The 24,456-nt window shown below is 44.7% G+C and overlaps 1 protein-coding gene across 1 annotated transcript in view; it reads right to left on the bottom strand.

Moving 5' to 3' along the window:
- POLA3 (DNA primase POLA3) overlaps positions 1-24,104 on the bottom strand; it is a 29,187-nt gene extending 5,083 nt beyond the window's left edge. Inside the window, exons 1-15 of the mRNA XM_087369779.1 lie at positions 23,670-24,104; positions 23,352-23,456; positions 23,192-23,242; positions 22,922-23,097; positions 22,743-22,823; positions 22,483-22,594; positions 22,301-22,385; positions 22,035-22,086; positions 16,443-16,504; positions 16,219-16,334; positions 15,565-15,683; positions 15,256-15,324; positions 15,105-15,162; positions 14,927-15,000; positions 3,559-3,625 (exon numbers count right to left, since the gene is read on the bottom strand). Of these exons, the coding sequence (XP_087225905.1) occupies positions 3,559-3,625; positions 14,927-15,000; positions 15,105-15,162; positions 15,256-15,324; positions 15,565-15,683; positions 16,219-16,334; positions 16,443-16,504; positions 22,035-22,086; positions 22,301-22,385; positions 22,483-22,594; positions 22,743-22,823; positions 22,922-23,097; positions 23,192-23,242; positions 23,352-23,456; positions 23,670-23,730 (1,288 nt within the window). The 5' untranslated portion in view covers positions 23,731-24,104. The remainder of the gene's footprint in view (positions 1-3,558; positions 3,626-14,926; positions 15,001-15,104; positions 15,163-15,255; positions 15,325-15,564; positions 15,684-16,218; positions 16,335-16,442; positions 16,505-22,034; positions 22,087-22,300; positions 22,386-22,482; positions 22,595-22,742; positions 22,824-22,921; positions 23,098-23,191; positions 23,243-23,351; positions 23,457-23,669) is intronic.
- Positions 24,105-24,456: the final 352 nt, after the last annotated feature.

The raw sequence follows: 24,456 nt of genomic DNA, 5'->3' as shown, positions 1-24,456 counted from the left end.
TCAGGCCTCAGCCATGACATCGACGTCCACCTGGCCTCCTAGATCAATAGCTCTATCGTCCTCATCATTGTCACATACAGGAATGCCCTTCTTGAGCACATCAACCCACAGTCGAGAAGTCAGGCTATCAACAGGGATAGAGGCCTGACCAGAGGTGGAAGTAGAGGCATCCCAATGCCGAGATTGTAACAGTCGTGGCTTAAGCACAAATACCTTTTTGGGTTGCTGCCAGGCACCCTAGGAAGAGGCATTAGATTCTGAAATTTTGCCCTTTCCCTTATCCTTTTACTTGGCTGAAACCTGGACCACACTTTCTTTGGGAAGAACAGATTTAGATGCCACAGTAGCTATAGGTGGGAGCTGATGCAGTATTGCAGGACACTGTGAAGCTAGGTGGCCAAATTTATGACAAGTAAAACAAGCACTTGCAAATACTCCCCATTTCAAGTCAAAATATTTTTTGCCCAAGGGAACATCTTCCACCTCTACCGCAATGGAAGGAGGGGTTGGGTGATCTGTATCCCAAAGAACACAAAACCGATTTTGATTACCCGAAGGACGGGGTGGGCATACAACTTGCCCCAAAGTAGCTGCCAGACTTGGTAGCTCGGCCCTCATATAATCCGGAAAATGCACTACCTCAACCCATACAGAACAGTGATGTCGAATGAGACCGTGATAATCCTTATTTAGCGACCATGGCATGACATGCACCATTTGTCTGCCATAGAATAGAGGAGACATCTCCAATATCTGCTGACGATATGAGGCATCCAAAAAGTGCACTTCATAAAAACCTCGAGAAGCAAAGTATACTCCTTCAACAAAGCAACCTCCCAACAAAGCCTGAACCCACTGAGCAACATCATTTGCAGATGGTAACTTCCCAGGGAAGAAAATGATAACTCCTTGCTGAGAGAACTTCCGGAGAGGAGTAACCAATGAGGGCAGCTTCAGCTTATACTTAAGGGCCGGGGGAGGTTTAGCCCACTCCTTCCAGTTGTGGTGGAATTCATCCTTGAGCATGTCGAAAACATAGTGAGCATCTTCAGAGGCTGAGGTAGAGAATTCGACTTGTTGTCTTTTGGGGTCCCGGGACAAGTCCTTCTGAGAATAGCTTTTAATATTATCCTCCATGGAGGTGAGCAAGGCAGAATTGATGAAGCGAAAGAGGGCAGCAGGGATTATGCACAGTTATGGACGGGTGATACACAGCAACGGGGAGGAAAGCAGATGGCAAGAAGGGGCGGACGGCAGCAGCTAAAGCAGGCGAGCAAGAGCGGGGCGACGTAGCTGAAGGGAGCTTCTGAAGGTCGCAGGGGCAGAGCGGGCAAGCTTGGTGGGCGCAGGCAGATGCGCAGAAGGTAGATGCACACGGGCAGATGCGCGTAGGGAAACAGCAGGCGGACGCGCGTGAACGCACACACGCAAGGACACGCACGCACACTTTTTTTTTGTGGAATTACACACTTTTTTTTGGGATAAAATCCATTTGTCACTATATTACAAAAAACAGTCGGCATGAAAAGGGACAGCCAATTACAAGCCTTCAAAAGATATCATTATATGACAAGAAGGCAAGATAATCTAGATCCCACGCATGTAGACAATGATAAAATGATTGCCTTAAGGATGCCCAGAAGAACCCAGAGAGGGATCACCAAAGACTCGATGGTTACGATCTTTCCATAGAGTCCATATTGCGTGCGTGTGACACTTTTTTTAGTGAAATCCATTTGGCATTATATTACTTATAACAGTCCCATGCAAAGGGACAGCCAGTAACAAGGCATCAGAAGATATCATTATACAACAAGCAGCCAGGATAATCTAGATCCTGCACACACAGGGATAATCTAGATCCTGTGCACACAGACAATCATAAAATGATTGCCTTGAGGATGCCCAAACGAGCTGATACTTAGCTACAGACCCCCCCCCAAACTCTCTCTCTCTCTCTCTCTCGTCCCTCCCTCTCCGTCTCTCCCCCCAACAGCTAAAAGCAGCATCGCCAGCAAAGGGAAGCGCCGCCAGCCGCCAACAGCTCGCGTTTGTTATCAGGTCGAGTCACAGACTGTCACCAGCAGCAGTAGCAGGTGTCTAGGTTGGGGGGGTGCCATCAACCTCAGTTCATGCAGGTCAGGTTCAGGGGGGCCCAGCAGCAGCCCATCCCAACCCTAGGGTGAGAGCTGAGCCCCTGGCTCAGTCTGGAGTGCATTACAAGCAGAGGATTAGCTCAGACCCACAGGAGCATATTTATTTTCTACAGAGAGCAAGAAAAAAGGGCTGCTAATGCCCGATGCCTACGCATTGGAGGACTACCTGAAGATTGTGATAAAGGGAGCCTGGAAGAAAAAACTGATAATATTATAGGAGCAGCCCCTCAGATTGAGTGGAACTTAAAGGACATATCCATTGTTGCTCATATGGGGATACAAGCTAAGTGGTTCTCAATGATAGGAGGGCAAGAACCAAGATTCTTATGCAAACCAATAAGCTGCGAGGTACCAAGGTATGGATCTCAGAGAAGCTCACCCCAATTCAGCTCAAGATGAAATCCATAGAACTGAACAAAGTGAAGAACGCTCGCAAAGAAGCAAAATGGGCTGTCTACAGAGATGGAAAAGCACTTATCAAAGACTTTAAATCCAAACCCAAGGACTCTCAGTCTTAAACTAATGTAATACAGGCCGATTATCTTACGTACTATACTGTAGCTAATCTCTAATAGCTTTGGGAGTGGTATATGCAATTCCAAGAGACCTCAGTCTATAACTGATGTTGGTGTTTATCCATTTTGTGTGTGTGCTTTGTCTCATAGTCCCGTGAGGGCTTCTGAAGACGTTAATGTCTTTCTTTCTCTCCCCCCCACCCAACATCTTTGTACCAAGTAACGAAATCACCACATCTTTGTGCCTAAGTAATGAAATCATCAATTACATTCAATTCCATGTGCAAAGCCACCAAAAGGTGACAAAAAATGCCATCAGGAGAGAGCAACCACCAGTGTCCCATACTCTTAGAGGATAACAATCTCATTACTTTCTACTATGCAAAAAGGTCAAATTTGACACTGAAGCGGTCATACTCAACCAATACCACATGATACATCTAGAATCAGCAATAACATGAAAATATATTGCATCAGCAGCAAAGCTGCAAGTGTAGGGAGCCCCTTTACAGCTCTAACACTAAATCAAAAGCTGTTTCTCAAATACATAAATGCTCCATATTCATGACCTCGTTATACCATTAATATGGGGGTGGTCTCAATTGATCTGAATAAAATGAAAGGGCTGGCCACAGCTCCCAGCAGCAAAGAAACCCGTCTTAAAGGTGATGCTATCACATTATACTTCACCAAAAACAACTCCATGCCATCCAAAGTATGGAGCGATCATCAAGAAAACTTACTGTGACCAACACCCATGAAATATATGCTCCTTGACACATTGCTGGCTGCAGTGCTATGAGCAATCTCATAGCCTCTGAAGCAACCCAAGAAAAACCCACAAAAAGATATTTTACATGTTTAAAATAGCAGAAATGGAGGAATACCTTTATCTTTTGGATTCAGCATAGCTTCCTGTACATTAAAGTCTCCTCTATTTAGCTCTTCCATCAGCTGCAAAGAAAAGCTCAGCATTAGCAAGTATTATACGTCTTTGGAGCACTGTCGTCTATATATCTTTAAAAATGTGCAAGCAAGGTAAAAACAGCTAGTTTGACCTAGTGAGCATAATCCTGACACTTGGTAATAAGCTTCAACTCTTGCAAAGCTTGAGATGATGTATTGTTAGGGACAACATTAAGCTGAACATAACAGCCTGGGACTATAAATTAGCATTGTGGCTAAATGTTTTGAAAACAATACAAAGAGTCACCTGTTCACGAGGCACTGAAAGAGAATCTGTCTGTCTTGCAGCCTCCTCCTCCGCTTTTGAGCGAATTGTTAGTATAAAAAACTCCCATATCATTTTGAACGTTTTTTAGTTAGCAGGCCAGCTTGACCATCCATTTCACATATTCCTTGGAATATTAGGGTAACCTCCCCACTTAAGATCCTCCTATGAGCACATGGGGGAGGATGACAGACAGCATAGGATGGGAGAAAGGAGGTTGGTTATGGTCATGTGGATAGTAGATTGGTTGCCACACGGGTAAAAAATAGATCTCCTTGTTGGATTAGATTTAGGGCAGCCACATGGTCCACCCTTGTCAGCAACCTTGGCTACGAAAGAGGAGTGGCTTCCATGTGGGCAGCATGTAAGACTGCCATGGGCAGCACATGGGGCAATATCAGAAGGCTGCCACACAGGCAGCAGGACCAGCAAAATAGGCAGCCAGCAAGGGTTGCAAAGGGCCCATCAAGTCCAACAGGCTGGAATGGCGGCCATGCAAGTCTGTACGGTTGGCCATAGACAAAGTTGAGCAGAACAAGGGCTACCCAGCCCTGTACAACGGCCCCCCGTTGGGAAGGTTCCATTTATCCTTATGCTCAGCCTGCAGATCATCTCTGAGAGTGAAGAGCGGAGGGAGCCCTGGTGATCAGAACAGCCTTCATGGTGTCTACCACGGGCAGATTTACATCAGTGGTGCACCGAAGAAGAAGCAGAACTTTGAAGGAGTGATGAACCAAAATTTCGCGCCAGAAAACAACCAATTCTACAATTCTACACACTACGGAGAGGCTTCTGTTATATTAAGCTCTTAAAAGCTTCTGCCCAAGAGCACCGCACTCTCTCTCCAATGAAACTGAGACCAGGAAATTGAGTGCATAGTTTCCTCCAGAAAAAGGAAGGAGGCTGGCTGTCTACAAAAGAGGAAAGACTTGATCTTGCTGGGTCTTCATCATGGAGTACAATGAACCAATCTCTGTGAGCAGACACCTTTGGATAAAGAAATGTAATTGTTTCTTTTCCGAAATAACATGAGTGCCACACTCTACCCCTATCAATTTACAAAATCACTCAAAGAAGCACAAAAGTGATTTTGAAGCAGCGAATATCCAATGATAAAATGTGTCGTGAATTGCAGTAGTACCTTCAACTAAACTTCTATTCTTTGCAACATGTTTACGTAGAGACTTTTCAGCAGAGCTTTTATAAAAGATCTCCTATGCAGCACACTGAAGCACTTACGTTTATGGCTTTTCTGAGTGTCAAAGCCGTTCCCCACTTTAGTCTCGGAAGATGCATGTTTAAGGAGAAAGCAGCCTCTCTTTCATGTTTTCTCAAACCATGCCACCTCAACCTTGCTCACCTCTGCTCGCTCTTCATCACCACTCACTACGATATTGAACTCTTCCCTATTCAGCACAATGTTGTTTTGCCACAACCGTAAACCGTCAAATGTAGCTTACCAACACAGAGGATTTGGTCAGTAGCTTTGAGGATAGTAGCTAGTACCCAACGGATGCAAAGCGATTTCATTTGGGGGATGGTCATGTTGCTCATAGAGGGGAGGCATGCGTTCTCGACAGATCCCACCGCTTCAGCCTTCTAGATTCAAGGCCAGCATGTGGTGGTTTCTCCTAGCCGTGTTCACCTTGTATCTTCGTCAAAGGATAGTGTGTGGGAGACTGAGAGAGCCTCTATTTTCCACCCTCTTTGATCCGCTTTGCCCCTATCAAGAAGGGCAAAGGGGGATTAATTTAGTGCTCTTCGGTTCATCCAAGCCACCATGTGGCTACGTGAGCCTCTAAATCCTTGCATGTAAAAGTGGATAAGGAACATGCTTCAAGCTCCTCGTCAGAGAGCCCCACATTGATATAGCGGATGTTCGTAGAAGATCCCGCCTAGCAACAACCAAAAGAGGGCAATAACATGTCCTATGGCTTCAAAGACCCAAAGCCAGTGGGCTTGCCAGCATCACTACCTGTAACATCTGGATTGCCCGCTGCGGTTTGGTGATGGGAGGTATCATGTTGCCATTTGGGAGCGAGGGAATCCTAGTTCTAGAGCAAATGCCGAAAGGTGGGGGCGTTTTTGTAAGGCATGGCCTGCAAGCATTTTCTATATCCTCACCTCGAGAGGTATTCGCTGGTTGTATAGCCCTTGTTCTTGAGATTCGCCTAGGCAATGCGTTGGGTTCTTAGGAAACAAGTTGACTTTTTATTGGTGACAACCGGTTCTCTTTTCCTTTTCCATGGTCAGCACCAGTTTTCGTTTTTCCTGATTTGTATGGTGGTTTATTTCAACCATAAATAGAAGTTTCTTTTCTCTAAGACTAAAAGACAGATGTTTATGGTCTGATAGAGTATGTGAAACCTCAAACAGCTCTTGTGAGTAATAGTCTGATGTAGTAAGCACTGATGAGAAACATAAAATCTGCCTAGTCTTGCTTCCCTTTTGAATTCCCCCACCTGTCCGTTGCACCAAGTAAAAGAGACTGTCATACTTGTAAATTAATTGTAGGTTTTCTTTTAGGTCATCCCATATCTAATATTTTGAGCCTCTTAGAAAAGATCCTTTTCTTAGCCATCTATCATCTAGATTTTCAACCATGTTAAAGTCCTCAAGTAGAATAGTGTTGTTCCCCAAAATGTTAAGAGAGTCCCAAGTCTCTCTCCTTGCTGTAAGCCTATGGGAGCATATACTGAGACAACAGTAAAAGAGACTTTTTATTTTGCATTTTATTGAAATCCATTTCTGTTTTTGTCCTCTTGAAAACTGATGATTCCATCTTTGAGATGAAACAAAACACCCAAAGCTATTCCATCTCTTCCCTCCTCATGTGCAATATAAAACCATGGCTTTCTTTTGTCAAATGTCTTAAGTCTCTGTTCCAAAATAGCATATGTCACCTTAACTTTTTGTAAGCCTAAAAAGTTGGGAAAAAGTGAATTGTCTTTGAGCCAACTAGTTACTCCATGCCCTCTAATAGGTTAGTAAGACCATAGACATTGAGTGTGAGAAAAGAGATTGGCTTACTTACCATTTTTGTTCTTCCCTTTTAAGCCTTGGGAGCAGGGCTTTTAGAGGGCTTACTTGACTCTTCAATTGAGAAAGTCTCATTTTATTGTGCACATAACTTGTGCTTTTCCTTTAATAGAAAAATCTTTCATTTTTTCTCCTCCTTGCTTTCATTGCAAATGAGTTTTCATCCTCTAAAAAATCTTTTGCAGAGGGTGGGAGTTCTTCTTAGGCTTTTTGACCACCAATGATAATTTGTTATACGTGAGGATGGTAAAAGAAGATAGTGTATGACCAAAACATGCAATTCGAAACCAATTAGTAGATATTAATAAGAAAGTGGATACCAATGCATTGGCCATACTTCTATGAAGCTTCAAAGATCTTGTAAAGTAGTGCACAAAGATTGAATAGTCAAAGCCATGTACCATCAAAAAGATGGTAGAGATGTTGCAAGAAGAAGCAATGGTAAAACCCAAGGCGTGCAAAGGTTTCTTTAGACAATGACAAGTCCTTTGATAGTAGGACAACCAAAAGAAAAAGTGCTTTTGCTACAACAAACTTGCTCACTATGCGAGAGACTCTGCAGTTCGGTATTCTTGGGCAATCTTTGGCAAAGTGTTCAAAGAGTATTGATCATGGCATCCTATGGCGTCAATCCTTTGTTTAGAAAGGGAGCCACTTGGTTGTCGAAGTAAAATGTAGTCATTCGTAATCTTAAGGTCGGAAAGAATGACCGTAACACAAGGCACCCCATCCAACCTCACTATCTTTGCTATGGAAGTAGGACAGCTAGGTAGAAGAATTACTTGAGTGACCAAAATCCAATGGCGGGGAGGAGCCGGTACCTATGGGAGCCCAAGAAATTTGTTGAAAAGAGAAGTGACCCTTTGGTCTTCTTCCTCAAGGTCGATTCCCAATGTGAAAAGAAAGAGGATAGATTTTTTGAAATTGAGGGCTAGCGGCCATGCGACTAACACCTCAAGGAAATCTCTGAAGAATCAAACACTACTTGAAAGCCACTAACACTCTCAGGCAATATTAAAGAATCAAACACTACTTGAAAGAAACATTTTCCTAAAGGTGAACATCTGCAAGTGAGCCAAGAGATTATGGAGAAAGGCACAAGCATCTTGTCTCTTGCTTGGCTTCTCGAAGGATAAGACCTATGAATGTGTGCAAAGGGAGTGGTTGCACTCTCAGCCTCATCATCTTTCTTAATCTGTTACAGCTTTTCTTTAAAGGATAAACGCATTCTCATACTCGGTGGAGGGGTGGAAGTGGGTTTAATTGAAAATGAAGCCTTTCAATCAATTATAAAGTGGAAGGCTGACTTACTCCTATAACAAACGTTTTGTAGGTTGCAAAACTCCCAAAGGAAAGGAAGAGGGATTTTAGGTGGAATCTTAACGGAGGGGGCAGCTAGGAAAGGTTTAGGGAGGAGGATGGGAAAAACTAGAGACAAGTAGAGCTGAGGGTGAGGTTAAGAGGGGTGAAAGGCAAGTGAGGGGTAAAATTGTAGAGGGGGTGATGTGCCTTCCATACATCAAAGAAAGGGCTAGGAAGAAAGAGGAGGGGGGCAAAGGAGAAGGTGAGGGCAGTTAATGGAAAGAGGTGGGTTGCAAGGAAGGGGTGGGCTTAAAGTAAAGGACAGGGAGGAGCAACAACTAAGATTGTGATTTCGATTGTGTTAGAAATAGGGAATCTAGATGTGGTTGGATACTTCAATTATGGGTTTCTTGCTGGGGTTGAGGGCCTTAGCAAATTCCCCATAGGAAATCTTCCGTGGTTGTCTACAGGCGCGACCAAAAGCAAGAGATAACCTCTATCAGAACCTCTTGCACTACCCAGTGTCACTCCCTCAAGGGACCCATGCTGCTGCCTCCAACTACAAGTGTCACCCAATACGTGTTGTATAGAAAAAAAAGGCTCCTCCTCCACTCTGACTGAGAGCCCTACTCGAGCAAGCCAAAATCACTCCCTTGGATCCCACTGAATGTCCCTAAAAGGGCGACCCTCCCACAACCAAAGTCTCCAACGTGCTCCCTCCCAATCTGAAAGGACTAAGTTCGTGTCAATAGTCCAAGTCCTACCCAAGCGGCCCACAATCCTAATCCGTTGCCAGGAAAGCCCATCCAAAACCTCCTCATCCCATCAGTCTCTCTCAAGCTCTGCTGTTAGAAGACCTCCCTCGCCCACCCTATATATAGTACATGCACCAATAGGAGGGTGAGAATATGCTCTTAAAAGCTTTGAAAGAAGACAAGAGTCAAACCATCCTCTCCAAGGCACTTCGGGGGCTCCTCATCCGTGAACGAGCCCTCTAACCGTCAACCCAAACCCAACTGGACCACTGACGAAACTTGTACCCAAACCACCTCACAGGATACAAGGATCGAGGGAGACGACTCCTCAAATTGGAACAATTGCCGATAGAAGTCTGTGATCATCTCAAGAATCTCCTACGGGTGGTCTGTGTGCATCTGTCCCTATGCATCACACAACCGTTGGAGCTGCGTCATAGTTGAATGTGGCCCCCTGGTTTGGAAGAACTATTTGATCATCCCATTGCCTTGCTAAACTCCTCTGACCCGCGAGCAGAGGTACAAGTATCGGCTTGTCTAACCTTTGTTGCATGCAGCTCGAGCCTCACACTCTCACAACGGTCTCAAAGCCACTAGGAGCTAGGATCCTGCTCTCTGAGTCTCTCTATGGATGCTATGTCTTGTCTCTATACTCTCTCTTGCTTCTGCAAGGCAAGCCCTGTGACTAAAGCTCCTCACTACTCCTAAGGATCGCATCTACCACCCAAGATGCCCACCCATCCTTGCGCCCCTTCTCTGACTGCTGCCAAATCGTAACTACTGCCTACTATACCTCTCCTATTGAAGTAATAGCATCTGGTATGCGAACTCTCTTTTGGGAGAGTCCAAGGCAAGGCTGCTTTAAGTGAAGCACAATAGGGGAGTGTTCGGACATCGTATTGCCTACTAAAATGCCTATGGAGCCCCCCTATGCATCACCCAATCCCCAATGTAAAGTCTGTCAACGCACTCCAACAAGCCATCCTCCCTCCTCTACCTGAAAGAGAAGTGGAGGCTACCAAAGAGCCTGGTGAACTCAGCATCTCCACGGGTCTCTGCCACTTATGGCGAATATAAACTGCCTCCAAGTACTCTCTATTGCAAGCATCTCAGAGAAAGAAGCTCCTCCCTGCTTATCCTCTCCAAACTCAAGGTTGTTGAAGTCACCTCCAACAATCCAAGAGTCAACGTGTAGAAGACACTCCATCGGCCGCCTCCAAAAAAGCAAGGCGGTGCTATCTACATGCGGGTGCAAACACGTTCAAGATCTCGACCTTGGACTCCTCCACTTGGACACCCATCCAAACTGTGCATCCTATGATAAGTTCGGCCTAGTCAAAGACGTCCGAGCCACTACCTAGGAAGCTGAAATGCAAACCCATCCACTCCAACCCACTGAGGGGGACCAAACCTCTAAGCATCTCCCCAAGAGAAGTGGGTGTCGACAACCAATGTCGAATGCCAAAAACATATGCTCCTAAACCAAAATAAAACCCATTGTTTGTCCTACCACTACTCTCTGCAACTCCTGTTGCACAATCATGGAGCCCATGCACATTCCAACTCATAACAGTCTAGCTCCTGAGGCGGCATGGGAGAACAAGGCTCTCTTATGAGTAGGAGCCTCCATAACTACCTCAAACTTCTGTGACTTCGAGAAGGGTTTTAAGGGGGAATAATATGTATCTACACAACAGCGTGTTAGAGGCATAACTGGTTCCACGCCTACCTTGGAAGCCCACTGCATCATGAAAGAGACCTCCAATCCAAGCTTGGCCGCACACTGGGGGAGTGACCAATGTGTGAATTCTGAAAATTGCACCTCCAGCCCCGCACGCATCGTTGCCATGCTTGTGCCTATGACGGGCCTCTCTAGAGAGAAGCAAAGCTGAAAAATAGCTGACTCACCAAGCGTGAGCCAAATATCTAACCCCTGGGGACCCATCCACTCTACCATTATGCGAAAAATTTGCTCTTCATCATGCAATTGAAAAGAGTAGGGATCCACTTCTCCTCTCCTGTGAAACAAAGTTAAAGCCCTTGAAGACGCGATTGCGAGAGTCCAACACTCCGACCGAGCCCCCATTATCAAGGGGCTGTAGAATCATGATTGTCATCTCGAGCGAGAGGGAGTACTCATCGGGGATCTTGAGGTAGTTCCATGGGCCGAGCCTCCAAAACTCTCTAGGCAAGGGTTGCCCAGGGGGGCGAGGCCTCGGACCTAGAAGCCGGGAGAACAAACCGACAGACCCGAGCATATGTGAGGAGGTAGAATCCTAAGGAAGAAAGGGAAAGGACTGTAGGAGCGGGATGCTACGCCTAGGGGAGAAGGGGAAGACTCAACCATGCCCTAACCCGCCAGAGTCTGAGGCGATCTGAAGAAGTCCCCCACATGATGTGTTCCTTGGGAGGGGGCAACGGTCTCACTCTCTGCCCTCGTGCGCTTGCAGAGCCTGACATGCCGCCTACAATTCTGTAGAGCCTTTTTGCTAGGCTTTTTACGCTCCACCCTTGTCCACGCTCTCCCCGAGGGCTCTACCTAGGGCGTATGGAACTCCATCCATTGTCCAGACTCACGTTGAGCTCTCCCTAGGCAAGCAGCCATGTGCTCCTGTCGAGGCTAAGTCGGATTGCTACTCACACCCCTCCAACAATCACAAGCCAAATCTCTCATCTACTTGCACTGTAAGCACTGGCCTGGTAGCCCCAAGATCTTGATGCACTGCCTGAAATCACGACCATCGAGAGCCTCAAAGAAGATCTCCTCTAGAAGAGTCTCTAGATGCGCAACTATCAACCTATGATGGGAAACCCCATCTTTGGCTATGACTGACAATGTCGTCTGACGTGGCGATCCATCACTGCACCGCCAAAAGCTCTACCAATGAAATGGAGAATGGTCTGATACTCCTTCTAGAGGTCCGAGAAGCGAAGTGTCACCAAAAAGCGGAGCACATGTTGGGTCAACTCCGTGTCATCAATCGTGAAACCGTGGTACCAAGAAATGAAGTAAACCAGGTGTAGGCCAAGGGAAAGACAGCTCTACTGCACAAAGACATGAGTGGTGTCGAGAGAGCTCAACTAGGAGGAAAACCCCCCTCTCGTAGATGGTAACCTCTTGGATGTGGTCACCCTCTAGTGAAAGGCTCGCCTGAATCCAATCTCGTAGATGGCAACCTTTTGGATGTGGTCACCCTCCAGTGAAAGGCTTGCCTGAATCCAATCACGCACCTGTCTTCTCATAGGCATGAGACCTACTGTCCTACCCACAACCGCTCTGTCCTGACTTCATTATTTTCTTCAACTACTACTTATGGGGAAAGGCGGACCTTAACAATTTGGGGAGTCGAGGATGCTGCCATTTGAGCTCCTCTAGCCAAACCAAGAGTCACCGTCAAGGTACAATCCACAGAAAGGAACAAGCATCAACTATCAACGGCACAAAGAGGAAGGAAAGAAGAGGTGGGAAAAGGAAAAAGGATCGGGGGAAGAGAGGGTGAGAGCCCTCCCAAAAAGCTGGCTTGAAGGGACAGCTCAACCAAAAGCACCTAAAGCCAAGGAAAACACTACCACCTTCAAGAACACTTGCAAGGGAGCCTTCCCAAGGTGGCTTTTCAAGGAGGGCTCACGAAGAGATACCAAAAAGAGCACCCGACAAACAAAGCTGTCCACGCGAGGGCTGAACGGGGCCACCAACAAAAACTCAGGCCACAAGAAGAGCCAAAAAAAAAAGGTCTCAATCAGGCCCGGACCACTAGCGCAACCTGCCCGTCCTTGCTTGCACTTCGAACTCCACCAAAGGCTACAGCTAGATGGCAAGCTCACCAACCGAGCACCCAACAAGGCTGACTGAAAAGGTCAGCACAAAGAAGCACACAGCCAAGGGGGCTTCCAACACCTCATACTCAAGGGGCTGCACCGGGCTGCTCCCAAGAAAACGAGCAGCTGTAAGAAAGCTCCAAAAGGGCCGTCGGAGGGAAGCCTCAAGTACCCAAGGACCACGGGCCAATCAAGGGGCCAACGAACTGCGCAAGCAAGGGCGGAGCCAAGAAGAGGCTCCCAGCCTTCACAACTCCACACGGGCTCCTCCAAAGCAGCCCCCTCCACGAGCTTGGAGGGCTGCAATGGGCTGTCTGGGGACAGCTTAATAGCCAATCACGACGCCAGTAGAGGCGCCATCATGCGCTAGGAAAGTCAGGCTCAAGGGCAGCCTTCAGCGTGCAATGGCAAGGTAAAAGCCTGTCCAAGGGGACAGCAAAAGGCAAGGGAAGGAGCAAGGGAAGCGACTAGCAAGAGCGAGGAGGAAGGAGAGGAAGCGAAGGAGATGGCGGGGAGCAGCAAGACAAGAAGGGAGGCTTGGAGAAATTCTTTCTCCAAAAGAAGGGGGTAGACAAGATGCCTCCCTCCACAGGCGTGGGAGTTCTTTTCCTTGTGGTTTTCCCTCCTCTCTAATACCCAGAAGATCTTCTACTCAGGAGGGAGTAGTTTCCACCACTAGGTCAAGTAAGGTGTTCCTCCCTGGCTCCTCCTACCGATGAGGATTGTTAGCTAGAACATACACGACCAGCTGATACGGAGTAAGCTTCATCCAAGTGTTACAGGGGGATCCATTGATATTCTTTTTATTTGGGATGCCAGAGATTGCCCAAAATCAGGTAAGGAAACTCTTTCCAAACACTTATATATGTACTCACAAACTGAAAGCTCACTCAGAGAAAGTACAGCAGAGAGGAGAGAGAGAACTCAGGCTTTATACATCGACAAAGCATGGGAAACACTGCTCACAACAGAGCTGAACTCTTCCAGCAAAGGTGCTCGGTAAAAGCAGCAAGCACAAGAGATTGCAATGCTGAGATCTCAAAGAAGACAAGGCTACATACTCCTCAGTACAGGCTCCCTGACCCCTTGTTCTCCTCGTACGGGGGCTCACAGATGGGTTTTCTAACAAGGTGCCCATCCAAGGGGCAGTCCATGGGCCATGGCATGGAAGAAATCAAAGAATACAAATGGAGTATTGTGCTGCGGAATGGAGTATGGGCTGGGTTCTTTTATAGGCAAGTCAGCCAGTCCACAGACTAATTGGCCAATGTAGAAGAGTAGGTGGGCCATCCAGGGTGTGGTCGGCCATTGTCCAGTCGGCCTAAACAGGGGGTTTGTGCAATTGAAGTAGTTCTCCCACCAGCTACCAAGAGCGTACAAGAGGCCATGCAGCAGGAGCACATAGAGCAGCAGATCAGAGACCTGACCCTAAGTTTCGGTGCAAGGGGAGACTCATTTGAAAGCTACAAAATCAGGCTATGCTATCTGCTATTAGTAAAGTCCTTGAGATGAATTTTACATTCTGACTCATTTCACTGGAACAGAAACATGATTGAGGCTCGTATGAGTGTCATGGCTACATCTGGAGGTGCTGTGAGCCAAGAAGCATCAAGGAATAAGAAAGTTCTCATAATTTAAGAAAAAAGCAAAGGAGATCCCACAGTTTCATATCAGATCACAGTCCTTTTCATCAGGATCAAGACAGCTCAGAAAGTGTGCAGAACCCGTGCTGCAGATCCTTGGAAAAACTGCAAGGAAGAAAAAAAAAAACTTCCCTGTCATGGATAATTTGATAAGGGCTGGAATACAAATTGGCACTGTAAGTTTCTTTTCAAATAATTTGCCCTGACCTCCTAAAGCTGTTAGGGAAGGTTCTACTACCCATTAGGGCTGTTAAGGCTTCACCTTCACATGAAGTAATAGGGCCCTCTTGAAATGAGAATACACCTAGATATCAATAGAAATCTAATTTGGAGTTACATAACTAGATGCAAACTTAATCTTTCAAATGGAGCTTAGGTCAAACAGCGTCAAAAAGTTTTTTGAAAGGCAAGTGTAAGGTGGAGGTATCCAAATGTGCAGAAAATACAAATTTGAAAAAATCCATACATCAGCAACAGTTGGTACAGCAGTAGGGTCAAAACTGTCACATTTTTCCGGATTGATGGGCACACAAACCCGACCTGTCATATATAACATTCAGCTGGTCAGACGTCTTACTTTGGACTTCTACCACAAGAGAGAATCCTTCCTTAACGAGGTACAACAGACAAGACAGGAGACCAACCTGTCTTGGGGTGGACACAGAAAGGGGCCTTCAGCAGATGATTCATATGTTTTGAAACCTGAAAGCCAACATAGCAGACCAGTTAGAAACAAAAACCTCAATCTCTGTAAGATGCAGCTTCGATGCTTGGACTGACAAGTTCAAGGACAACCTCCAAATCCAGACGAGGATATGTATATGTAAATATGATCTCCTCCATAGACCGCCGCAAAGATAAACCCTAGCATTTAAATTTACAAAAAGTTAGGCTAGACTGTATCTCAAATGTTATCTGATGTGGCAAATGTAATCTCAAATTCATAACTCCAAATCCCAACAGTTGCCTTCCCCCCCCCCCCCCAAAAAAATTTAAAAAGTCACTACAAAACCCCCACATCAATTAGCATACAAAAGAATTAGCAGAATTCCTGAGGGCAGTGACATGAAATTTTCAGTTCTGCAAAACAAGGTGACAGCATACTTTGTGCTTGCCAGATTCAATTAAATGTTTGAGTTGCATCCAACGAGCCACGTTGATGTCATTCTCGGACGAAGATCGCCTGCTGTTTTGCCAGCGATCACGTGCTTGCGCAACAATCCCTGTTAAGAACACAAAAGCTCTAACACATTTTTAAGACTGAATTGTCTAGCTGTACTTGATTGAAGCCAATATATACATTCCGTTCTCAAGCCTTGCCATGAAAAATAATAACTGGCCACTGAAACTATGCAGACATAATAGTATCTTTCGTATAGTTTGCTTTGAATCAAGCATGATGAGACTAAACAGGGAGAGCATACCTATGAAGCATGTGAATAGTTGGATTACAAGCTAAACAATGGAGAAGAGCAAAGCAAGATTTAAAAGCGCATACACACGTGTGTGCATGCGCGCACGCACCCACACGTGCATGCACACACACAAAATACAGAACAACACAAAAAAGACAATAAGACGTGCATATCCAAGTCACATATATGCTAAATTGAGGAGAATTTTAAAAAGGGTATAAATCCATGTCTAAAATCAATGAACACAAGGATTGCTAGGGCCAGTATAAATTCTAAACTCAGCATTCAAAGTGTCAATGAAAGAACACGAGGTGGAGAGATTTAAGCATGGCTTTCCACATACCACCATCTGGCACCATTTCCAGCAGCTTCTCAAATCTTTCCTCGGACAGCAAAAGGTTTTGATTCAGTATTATCTGCTCCTCAAAAAATGGCTTCAATACCTCAATATAAGCTCTCCTGAGGGCATAATGAAGGAAAAACGTGGGGAAAGATTAAAAATAATACATAGGCTGCAACAAAGAGGTACTCAATCAAAGAGAAGCAATGGCCGTTGAAAATCCTTACGATAGAGAAGGATGCAAAGCAGCTCCTCCCAAAAACACCTTTTTTGAATTATTTTCGTTTCCCTGGTTTCATAAAAACAATACCAACTTTTAAGCACGAGATCTCATCAGTGAGAAAGCTGGGGACAAACACCCCTAGCAAAGCTTAGAAAAACTTAGGAATGGCTGCTCCCATCATAGGGGCAAGTCTTTTTCATTTTAACCGCCCCTACACATGCGCACACATATATCTATGTGTAGGTACATACACACATACACATCATAGGACAAACACCCTCTGGCTAATCTTAGTAAGAGTTGTAAAACTTAGGAATGGCTGCTCCCATCATAGGGGCAAGTCTTTCTCATTTTTAACCACCCCTACACATGTGTGCACACATATATCTATGTGTACACACTTCTTTTTTTGTTAAATATATGTGTACACACACACACTTTCTTTTTAGTGAAATCCAAGTAATTTTATATTACAAGAGGCTGTCTCCAAAGTGGAAAGCAGCAAAATACAAGATCAGAAAATTTCATTGTACGACAAGTAAACACTGTAATCTGTCTAACAAACAAGCAAGCAATCATGAAAGGATTGCTTGAGCAACATTCGAAAAAAGTAGAACATGAAAGAAGTAGGCTCTCTAAAGACTCTGTGATTCCTGTCTTTCCACAGAGTCCAAATTGCCCGATATCAAACCCATGTGAAAAAAAGATCAAACTCCGCCCTCCATGGGTAAATCCCACGGATCCAAAAAAGCTTGCCAAAGCAAGCAATGGGAAAGCGGGTCTGGAGGCGTTGATGAAGAAATAGCAAGAAGTCACAGATAACAAGACAAGTCCACAAAAGATAGAGCAAGGATTCCCTGTGAGCCAAACACTATGACATAGAGCAGGAGTAATATGCCTACGTGCCACAGTGGCCAAAAAAAATCACACCAAGCATCACTCGCCATAGAAAAATCTATTGACAAAGAGGAAGTTTGTAGGACCAGAGCTGCTGCAATCTTTTACACCACCATTTGGCATTACGATTGATACCCAAGAAGGGGGCATCAAGACTCTATACAAACCAGCTAATTGCCATGATGTGAAATTTAGGAAGGGGGCATCAAGACTCTATACAAACCAGCCATTGAGATATCAGCCAAGCATACAGGACGCGTAGCAAAACCCTGGCGATGTAAGGTCCAATCAGTGAGGCGATACATAAGCTCCAACCTGAGTACCAATAAAAAACAATGAAGCATCTCAAAAAGATAGTGCCTAAGGGGTCGATAATGCATTCCCAATCCGTACTGTCTAGCTGCGAAAGGAAAAGGCAACAAGGTACCATCATCACGAAGCACATCATCAATTGAAGTAATCTCTTTGAAAGAAATAAATATGAGCGCCTAGGTTTCTGCAAAGCAAGGGGTCGATCAAACACCTTTGACCAGTGTAGACTCTCAACACGCAAGGAATTCCCATCCAAAGAGTCACGACCATGCCATTTGAGATGAGAGAGAATCTCTTTCCAAGCCAAGAACATTTTGGGGACAAAAGGACAGCCTTTAACTATGCCATCAATATAGCCCAAAGAGACATAATATTACTTAATAGCCTAGTTGCAAGGCTCACCCTGAGGAAAAGAAGGTTTTGGGTTCGAATCTTGGTTTTGGGTTCTTAAATGTTTGGAGAAGCCCCCCTTGGACAGTGTGTATGCATAAAACAAAGTAAGCTATGGAGAGACATAGGTTAACTAATGCATTAATAAATTAAGCCATAGAGAAACATAGGTTAAGTAAAATCTAAATAAATTAAGCCATAGATAAGCATAGCTTAATTAAGCCTCCATGCACCAAAACCAATTAATTAATGGAGAGGTGAATAGGAGAGACAGACTATGGATGTGTATTCAACATGTTTGTATTTTTGGGGAACAAAGATGCTTCATAGAGAATAATCTGATACTCTTACCGCCATGCTTTGAGCATCAAAAATTCTTCATAAGAGTGGACATGAAAGAAGTGATATCAAACATCATCAAAGGCAAGAAGAACTGAATATAGGCCACCAAAATTGATTGTACAATTTGGAGTCGAGCATGAAGAGGCCAAGTGACCAATTTCCAATATTCTAGTTTCTTCCTGAGCTTTGCGTAACCCCAATTTATTTGCTGACGACAAGTAATGTTCCATCCCAAAGGATAGCTAAGATGACAAACAAGCTAGTTGGGCAAAATAATTTCCCCCGGCCACAAAGAGTTATGCCAATCTTTAGCATACAAAGGCAGAAGCTGACTTTTGAAAGTTAACCTGCAAGCCAACAGCCAAAATAGTTGCGAAAAATCAGATTTTGTGTTCTTTGGAGTAAAGATTGAATCATCAACATAAGCTTGCGCAATCATGGGCTTTCGTCCATGTATCTTCAAACCATGCAAGGCATCAGTGGCCACAAGATGACCAATATAGCAAAGCATCAGATGAGTAGCTACTGCATAAAGCAAAGCACTAAGGGGGCATCCCGGTCTCACTGAAGATATGGGTTCCACTCATCAGAAATATCTCTGGATAAAATATATGCTGCTTTACTATCAATGTATAGCCAATAGATAACATGTTGCATTCTATGTCCAAATCCCAAAGATTTTATGTTCTACGAGATAAAATCCCATTGTACATTATGAAAAGCTTTGGCGATGTCTACTTGCAGCAAGAGTACATCCTGCTGAATATACATTGCATATTCTGTCCCGTCATAGGCACGTGCAATATTAACAATGATGTGTCTACGAGGGAGGAAGCCATATTAAGTAGGATGTAGACCATCATGCAAAAAGCCTTTTATAATTTCAATCACCATTTTTGCAACCACCTTATATATGCTCATCATAGAGGTTCATTGCCTACATGCATGAGAGATGGAGCAAGATTGTTTTATCCATAGCCTTGGTCAGGAGGTACTAAATCTACATAAGGAGCGTGTTGCCATAGCAACATCCTCATGCAGTGGGCCAATAGTGTAGACAAATAGCCATCATGCAATCACCCATTGAGGACACCTCCAAGTGAGTGAACGGCACAAATCAAGACCCTAACAAACACTACTGTTTCGACCACCATTCTTGAGCAACAACAGAGAGCCACTAAGGCTCTCAACATTAGAGTTAGGGGTTCCTCGTCCCTCCACCACCACTATTGACAACACGGCATACTTAAGCTACTATATATCTACATGAATCCAATAACATGCCCAAACTCATCCTTTAAAAACACAACACAGTGTGCAGTTTCAATCTCATGATAGTCATTCATAAGGTTGAAACCATAAACTCAAGCTATGCTTAAGCAAAGCAAGTTATTTATACAAAGCAGGCGATTGGATGAATACATAAACCAACACACTTCATAATTGTATTGCCCTTATTGAAGTCGATATACGCAGAATGGCTTTCTTTTGGCAGTCCTAAAAGATTAGCTCTTTTAGGATGGTCGACTTAATCTATGACTACCTCACAAAGACCGATTTCCCCCATAGATTGCGACAGTCATAGGCAAAACATGGTCTTAAGTTAGACAATGCTTGTAAGAATATTTTAAAGAATCAAAAGAAATTCAGGACACTTTGAGACCATGGGCGAGACCTAGGATAGGACAATACAAAAGTGTATTATGAAAGTGGACCCTGAACTTGGCGAATAGGACTATTTAGAGTTGTGGAAAACCACCCTAATTTAGAACATGAACCACATTAGACTATCACAATATCCGTATAAGTATTTTGGCAAAGACGATGCTGCTGGTGATCAACATGATATGCTTTCAATACACTAAGATGAATGATCTCCAAAATTCAATATTGGACAGGTACAAAAAGTCTTTTTGACTGGCTGTTGAGACAAACCAGTAGTCCGTGGCAAAATCTATCAACAACAAGGGGCTAAACCTATAAAAAGAACTTGATTCACCTTGTTCATTATCTGATCTTTCAGCTTTCAGCAACAGCCAGCATCATCCCAGTTCATGACAACAGTTGAGGTGGCAGCGCAGTAACGTGCACACAACTAGCAACAACTGACTAACGACAGATAACAAAACACCTACAAGTGCTCTAAATTAAGGCAAGCAATCAAGCCATGCCCGCAATTCGCAGCAAGAGCTACACTATGATGTACAAAGCCATGTCAGATGGCAAGCTCAACAATTATGTCAATGGTTGTTTGATAAAGGCAAACCTTGTATATGTCTCGCTCGAATCCCGAGAACTGGTTTAAGCCTTCCCATGTAGAAAGCTCTCATAGGATGGAGGAGACAGAGTTCTTTAGATACACCATGCAAATCAACAAGCAACTCCAATTTGAGGCATTACCATGGAGCCCATCCTAAGAGCATCATTGAATGATGCACTAGATCCCCACGATAAAATTCAACAGATTTTGATCCCTACTTTGGACCACCCTCCGCACGAGGAAGATTTCTTATTTTTTATGGTTTTTAGCTGAAAGGCCTTCCTATTGACTCTTGGATGATACACACGTGGATTGGATTCTCACCAATGTTTGTGTTACTCAAGCCGACGTTGTTTCTTCCGCTTCTTCTGCATCTACTCGGAATGATGCTTCTCCCTCCGCAAGACAGGTCTTTGCCCTGCGGTAGGGGACCTAGGGATGATAGTGCACTCCTGGTGGAGCTGCCCTAGGGCTCAGAAGATTTGGTTGGGCTCCCTTAGGATCCTAACGAAAGTAATGTGAATAGAGCATATGGGTGGTCATGGGTGGATAGGAGGCTCAGCTAGCGACCACCCTTGTCGGTATCTGGTTTGCTATCATCTACACCCTACACAACATCAAGTACGTAAGATTCCAGAAAGCCAAAGGGTGTGGGCAGTTCTGCAAGGCTTAGCCTGCAAGCACCTTCTACACTTCACAAATCAAGGTAGCCATTGGTTGTATATCCCCCTGGCTGTTGGCACCCACTTTCAGGGTACTCAAGGTAGTGAGATGAGACCCACGAGAACAGCTAGCACCCTTCATATCAGCGCCTTTTTGGATTGCTGAATTTGTATTCTCAAGTTGCTAATAGAAGGTTCCTTCTTCCGCGGGGGGGGGGGGAAGTCAAGAAGCTTGTGCACTCATTAGTTAGCCATCTGCAGCCTAACAGAAGATAGATACAATGTTTGATACATCCCTCTAAGAGCCCCCAAGCTTTTGTGATGGGTCTAGTTATATATACTAACGTACATAATGGAAGGCTCCAAAAGCAATAGGCATAGATAACAAGAAGAATACATGCCGCAAGAGGTACTCCAGCTTCTTGACGTACGTCAAGTTACTTAACCTTTCACATCAAAAGATTGAAAGGAGCTGGCTATGGAGAAGTAACCCTCAAAGCTATCCGGTAGTGTTTAGCACAAGTAGGACAACTGAAGTTTTGGCATACTACTTAACCAGATCTCCTTTTCATGTATAACCTACAAGATGGAAGCTGTAAATCAACCAAGACCACTATATGTATCCATTGATGCGTTTACTGCTCACAAACTCAAGCTTCAGTACAACTAAAAGCAACACGAAAATCAATCAAAGCTCTTTATCAAATCACCAACTCGCATTCGTTGCACTAACCTTGTAGACTCGGAAATATTCTGCAATAGATGACCTCTGTTCGTTGGTGAGTCTGTAGAAGACAATGAGCAAAATGACTTGTTAAACAAGAACCAAGTGTGCTCTCCAAAATGTAATCCTTGACGAATTCGTTGATATTGGACAATAAAAACAATAAATGTATGCTGGAAGTTGTTACTGTTCAAAGATGCAGAAAGAAGTCAGAAAAAACAGCATCAGAGAGTTGAGATGATCTGAATTGATCTTCACAACTTCAATCAATCAACCTTCTAGCTCGAGAGTCACAGACCCAGCAATGCACACCACGTCGTCCACTGTAAACCCACAGAATGTGTTCAAACCCAAAGTCCTCTGCCATTACAAGAGCAATATCTTAGTGAGTTTTAACAACAAACCATCTGGCAGTCTGAACTAATGTATATAGCCAATAGTCAAACTAAACACAGACCTCTCAAGGCCGTATCAACTACTTTAATTGCAATTGTCATCAGTGGCCAACACTCTAAACAAATATCAGCCCCAGTACAGCAAAATCTGATATCATCGTAGTCTGTCATGTCCTGTAGAAGAGACACCCGTGAGTAAGAAGAATACTGAAGCAATGATCTATTCCTTGAAGGTGTCGACAGAATTCTCATTCCTATCGAAACGGAAGAGCCAAAAAACCTTCGGACTGCCTATTGGCGAGATTGCGGTCGAGCTACTTACAACGTCGAAAACAAGCTCCCGTTCGACTGGGGCAAAAACTTTCTCTGAGCCAGAGTTTGAATACGCAGCACGCTTTGCAGGCTGCCAGCAAGAACGAAAATGAACCATTGCAGGAGAGATGCGCCCTAACAAGACGAAGTGCTTCATGCGACCAATCAAAGGATGAGTATGTTACTTACATCCACAGTATATACAGCTCCGATGTCGATCTTGTAAGGGCATTTTTCCCGTATTGATTTTTCCATTTCACTTGGATCGTGGAATGACAAGTACCGAACGTAGATATCATGTTCCAATGTAAAAGAAAATTCCCTTCGACCGATGAAAGATGAATCGCATCCAGGGTGCTTCGAATCTGATCGCCACAGAAAGCGGGACGCTTTCTTAGATCCAACAATGCATCAGGACTCTAAATAAGGAATTTGCACGATTCTGGTTTGTTCGCTCACCGTGCCCGTAAGCAAGCCACTTGTACATCTCAGCAAAGGGAAAAAGTCTCCCTGTGGGAATTTTTCGATGATTAGGGGCTACACAACTTCAGGATGATGATGTAGTAAATGAACAAAATGCACTTGCCAGGCAAGCTTGATAAGAGCACAAAGCCCCTACCGTAGTAAAGCCTCAAGTAATCTGGACTGAATGCGTTTGAAACTCGCCCAATTTCTTTAGCAAGCATGACCTCTTTTGGAGCCAGTTTGTCATCGACCTCATCATCTGCGATGCCGATTTCGAAGCTTCAAGTCAATTGCATGCTCTGCTCGGTTTGAGATACCGAGAGCAGGTCAAAACATCGACAACACGCTCTCCAACAACAGTCAGCTTAGGAGGACGAAACATAAATCTGCTAGAGTCGTGCCGCAGATTCGAAAGCCACAATTGCGACCAAGAGGGAATGCATTCAATCAAAGCTGAAACCTCAAAACTCACTGTTTGCAGATGGAAGAGGTGCAGCGTCTTCGTGCATCGGATCAGAACGTTCCAACCCCATGCTTAAGCTTAGCTGATCTTGTCTCTCTCGCTCGCTTACCCCTTCCCTTTCTCGGATTTTTCTTGTTTCACGAATCTTCACACGAACTTCGCTAGACTCCTGGTTCAAAATTCCCTCTGTCTCTCTCCCCCTCGCCCCTTGCCGCCTTCTAGTTTCACGAATTCTTTCACAGGAATGTCACCTTCCTCGGATCTTTCTGGTTTCACGAATACTCTCACAGGAATTGCTGTAGACTAAGTGTTCAAAACTCTCTCTCCCTCTGTCTCTCTCTCTCGGATGGTCTTTGTTTCTCCGATGCTTCTTCATCATTCTGGAGGATCATCCGGCTGCTCCTGTCTCGCTCGCTGCCAATGCAATTTCTCCGGCAAGTTCGTTTGCTGTGAATTCTTTCTATAAAGTCTCTCTCATTCCCAGGACTAAGAATCCGTTTTGGCGGGAAACATCAACCCCCCAAAGTTTTTGACCTCACCTCAGGTTGTAACTTTTGACCAACCTCATCTCTTCGAGGGAAGGAGTTTGGGTGCCCTTGTTGCCGCTCTTAAGCTCACTTCGCGGCCTATAGAAAAACCAATTGCCCGTCAGCTTTGACTCGCGTGGCAAAGCAAATCTACAGTGGCTAGGGGGCCGAGACTGTTCAATGAGCTTCACGAAGATGGTCTCGGGGGTGCTCAGGGTTCTCCTTTAGGAGGTGGACGAGTACCTTGACCTGTCTAGGGACCCACCTTT

This window comes from Dipteris shenzhenensis, chromosome 31, assembly GCF_047967505.1.
Source record: "Dipteris shenzhenensis isolate YYH24624 ecotype China chromosome 31, Dip_SZ_1.0, whole genome shotgun sequence".
In the NCBI taxonomy this organism is placed as follows: Eukaryota; Viridiplantae; Streptophyta; class Polypodiopsida; order Gleicheniales; family Dipteridaceae; genus Dipteris; species Dipteris shenzhenensis.
This window is presented reverse-complemented; position numbering and strand designations above follow the sequence as displayed.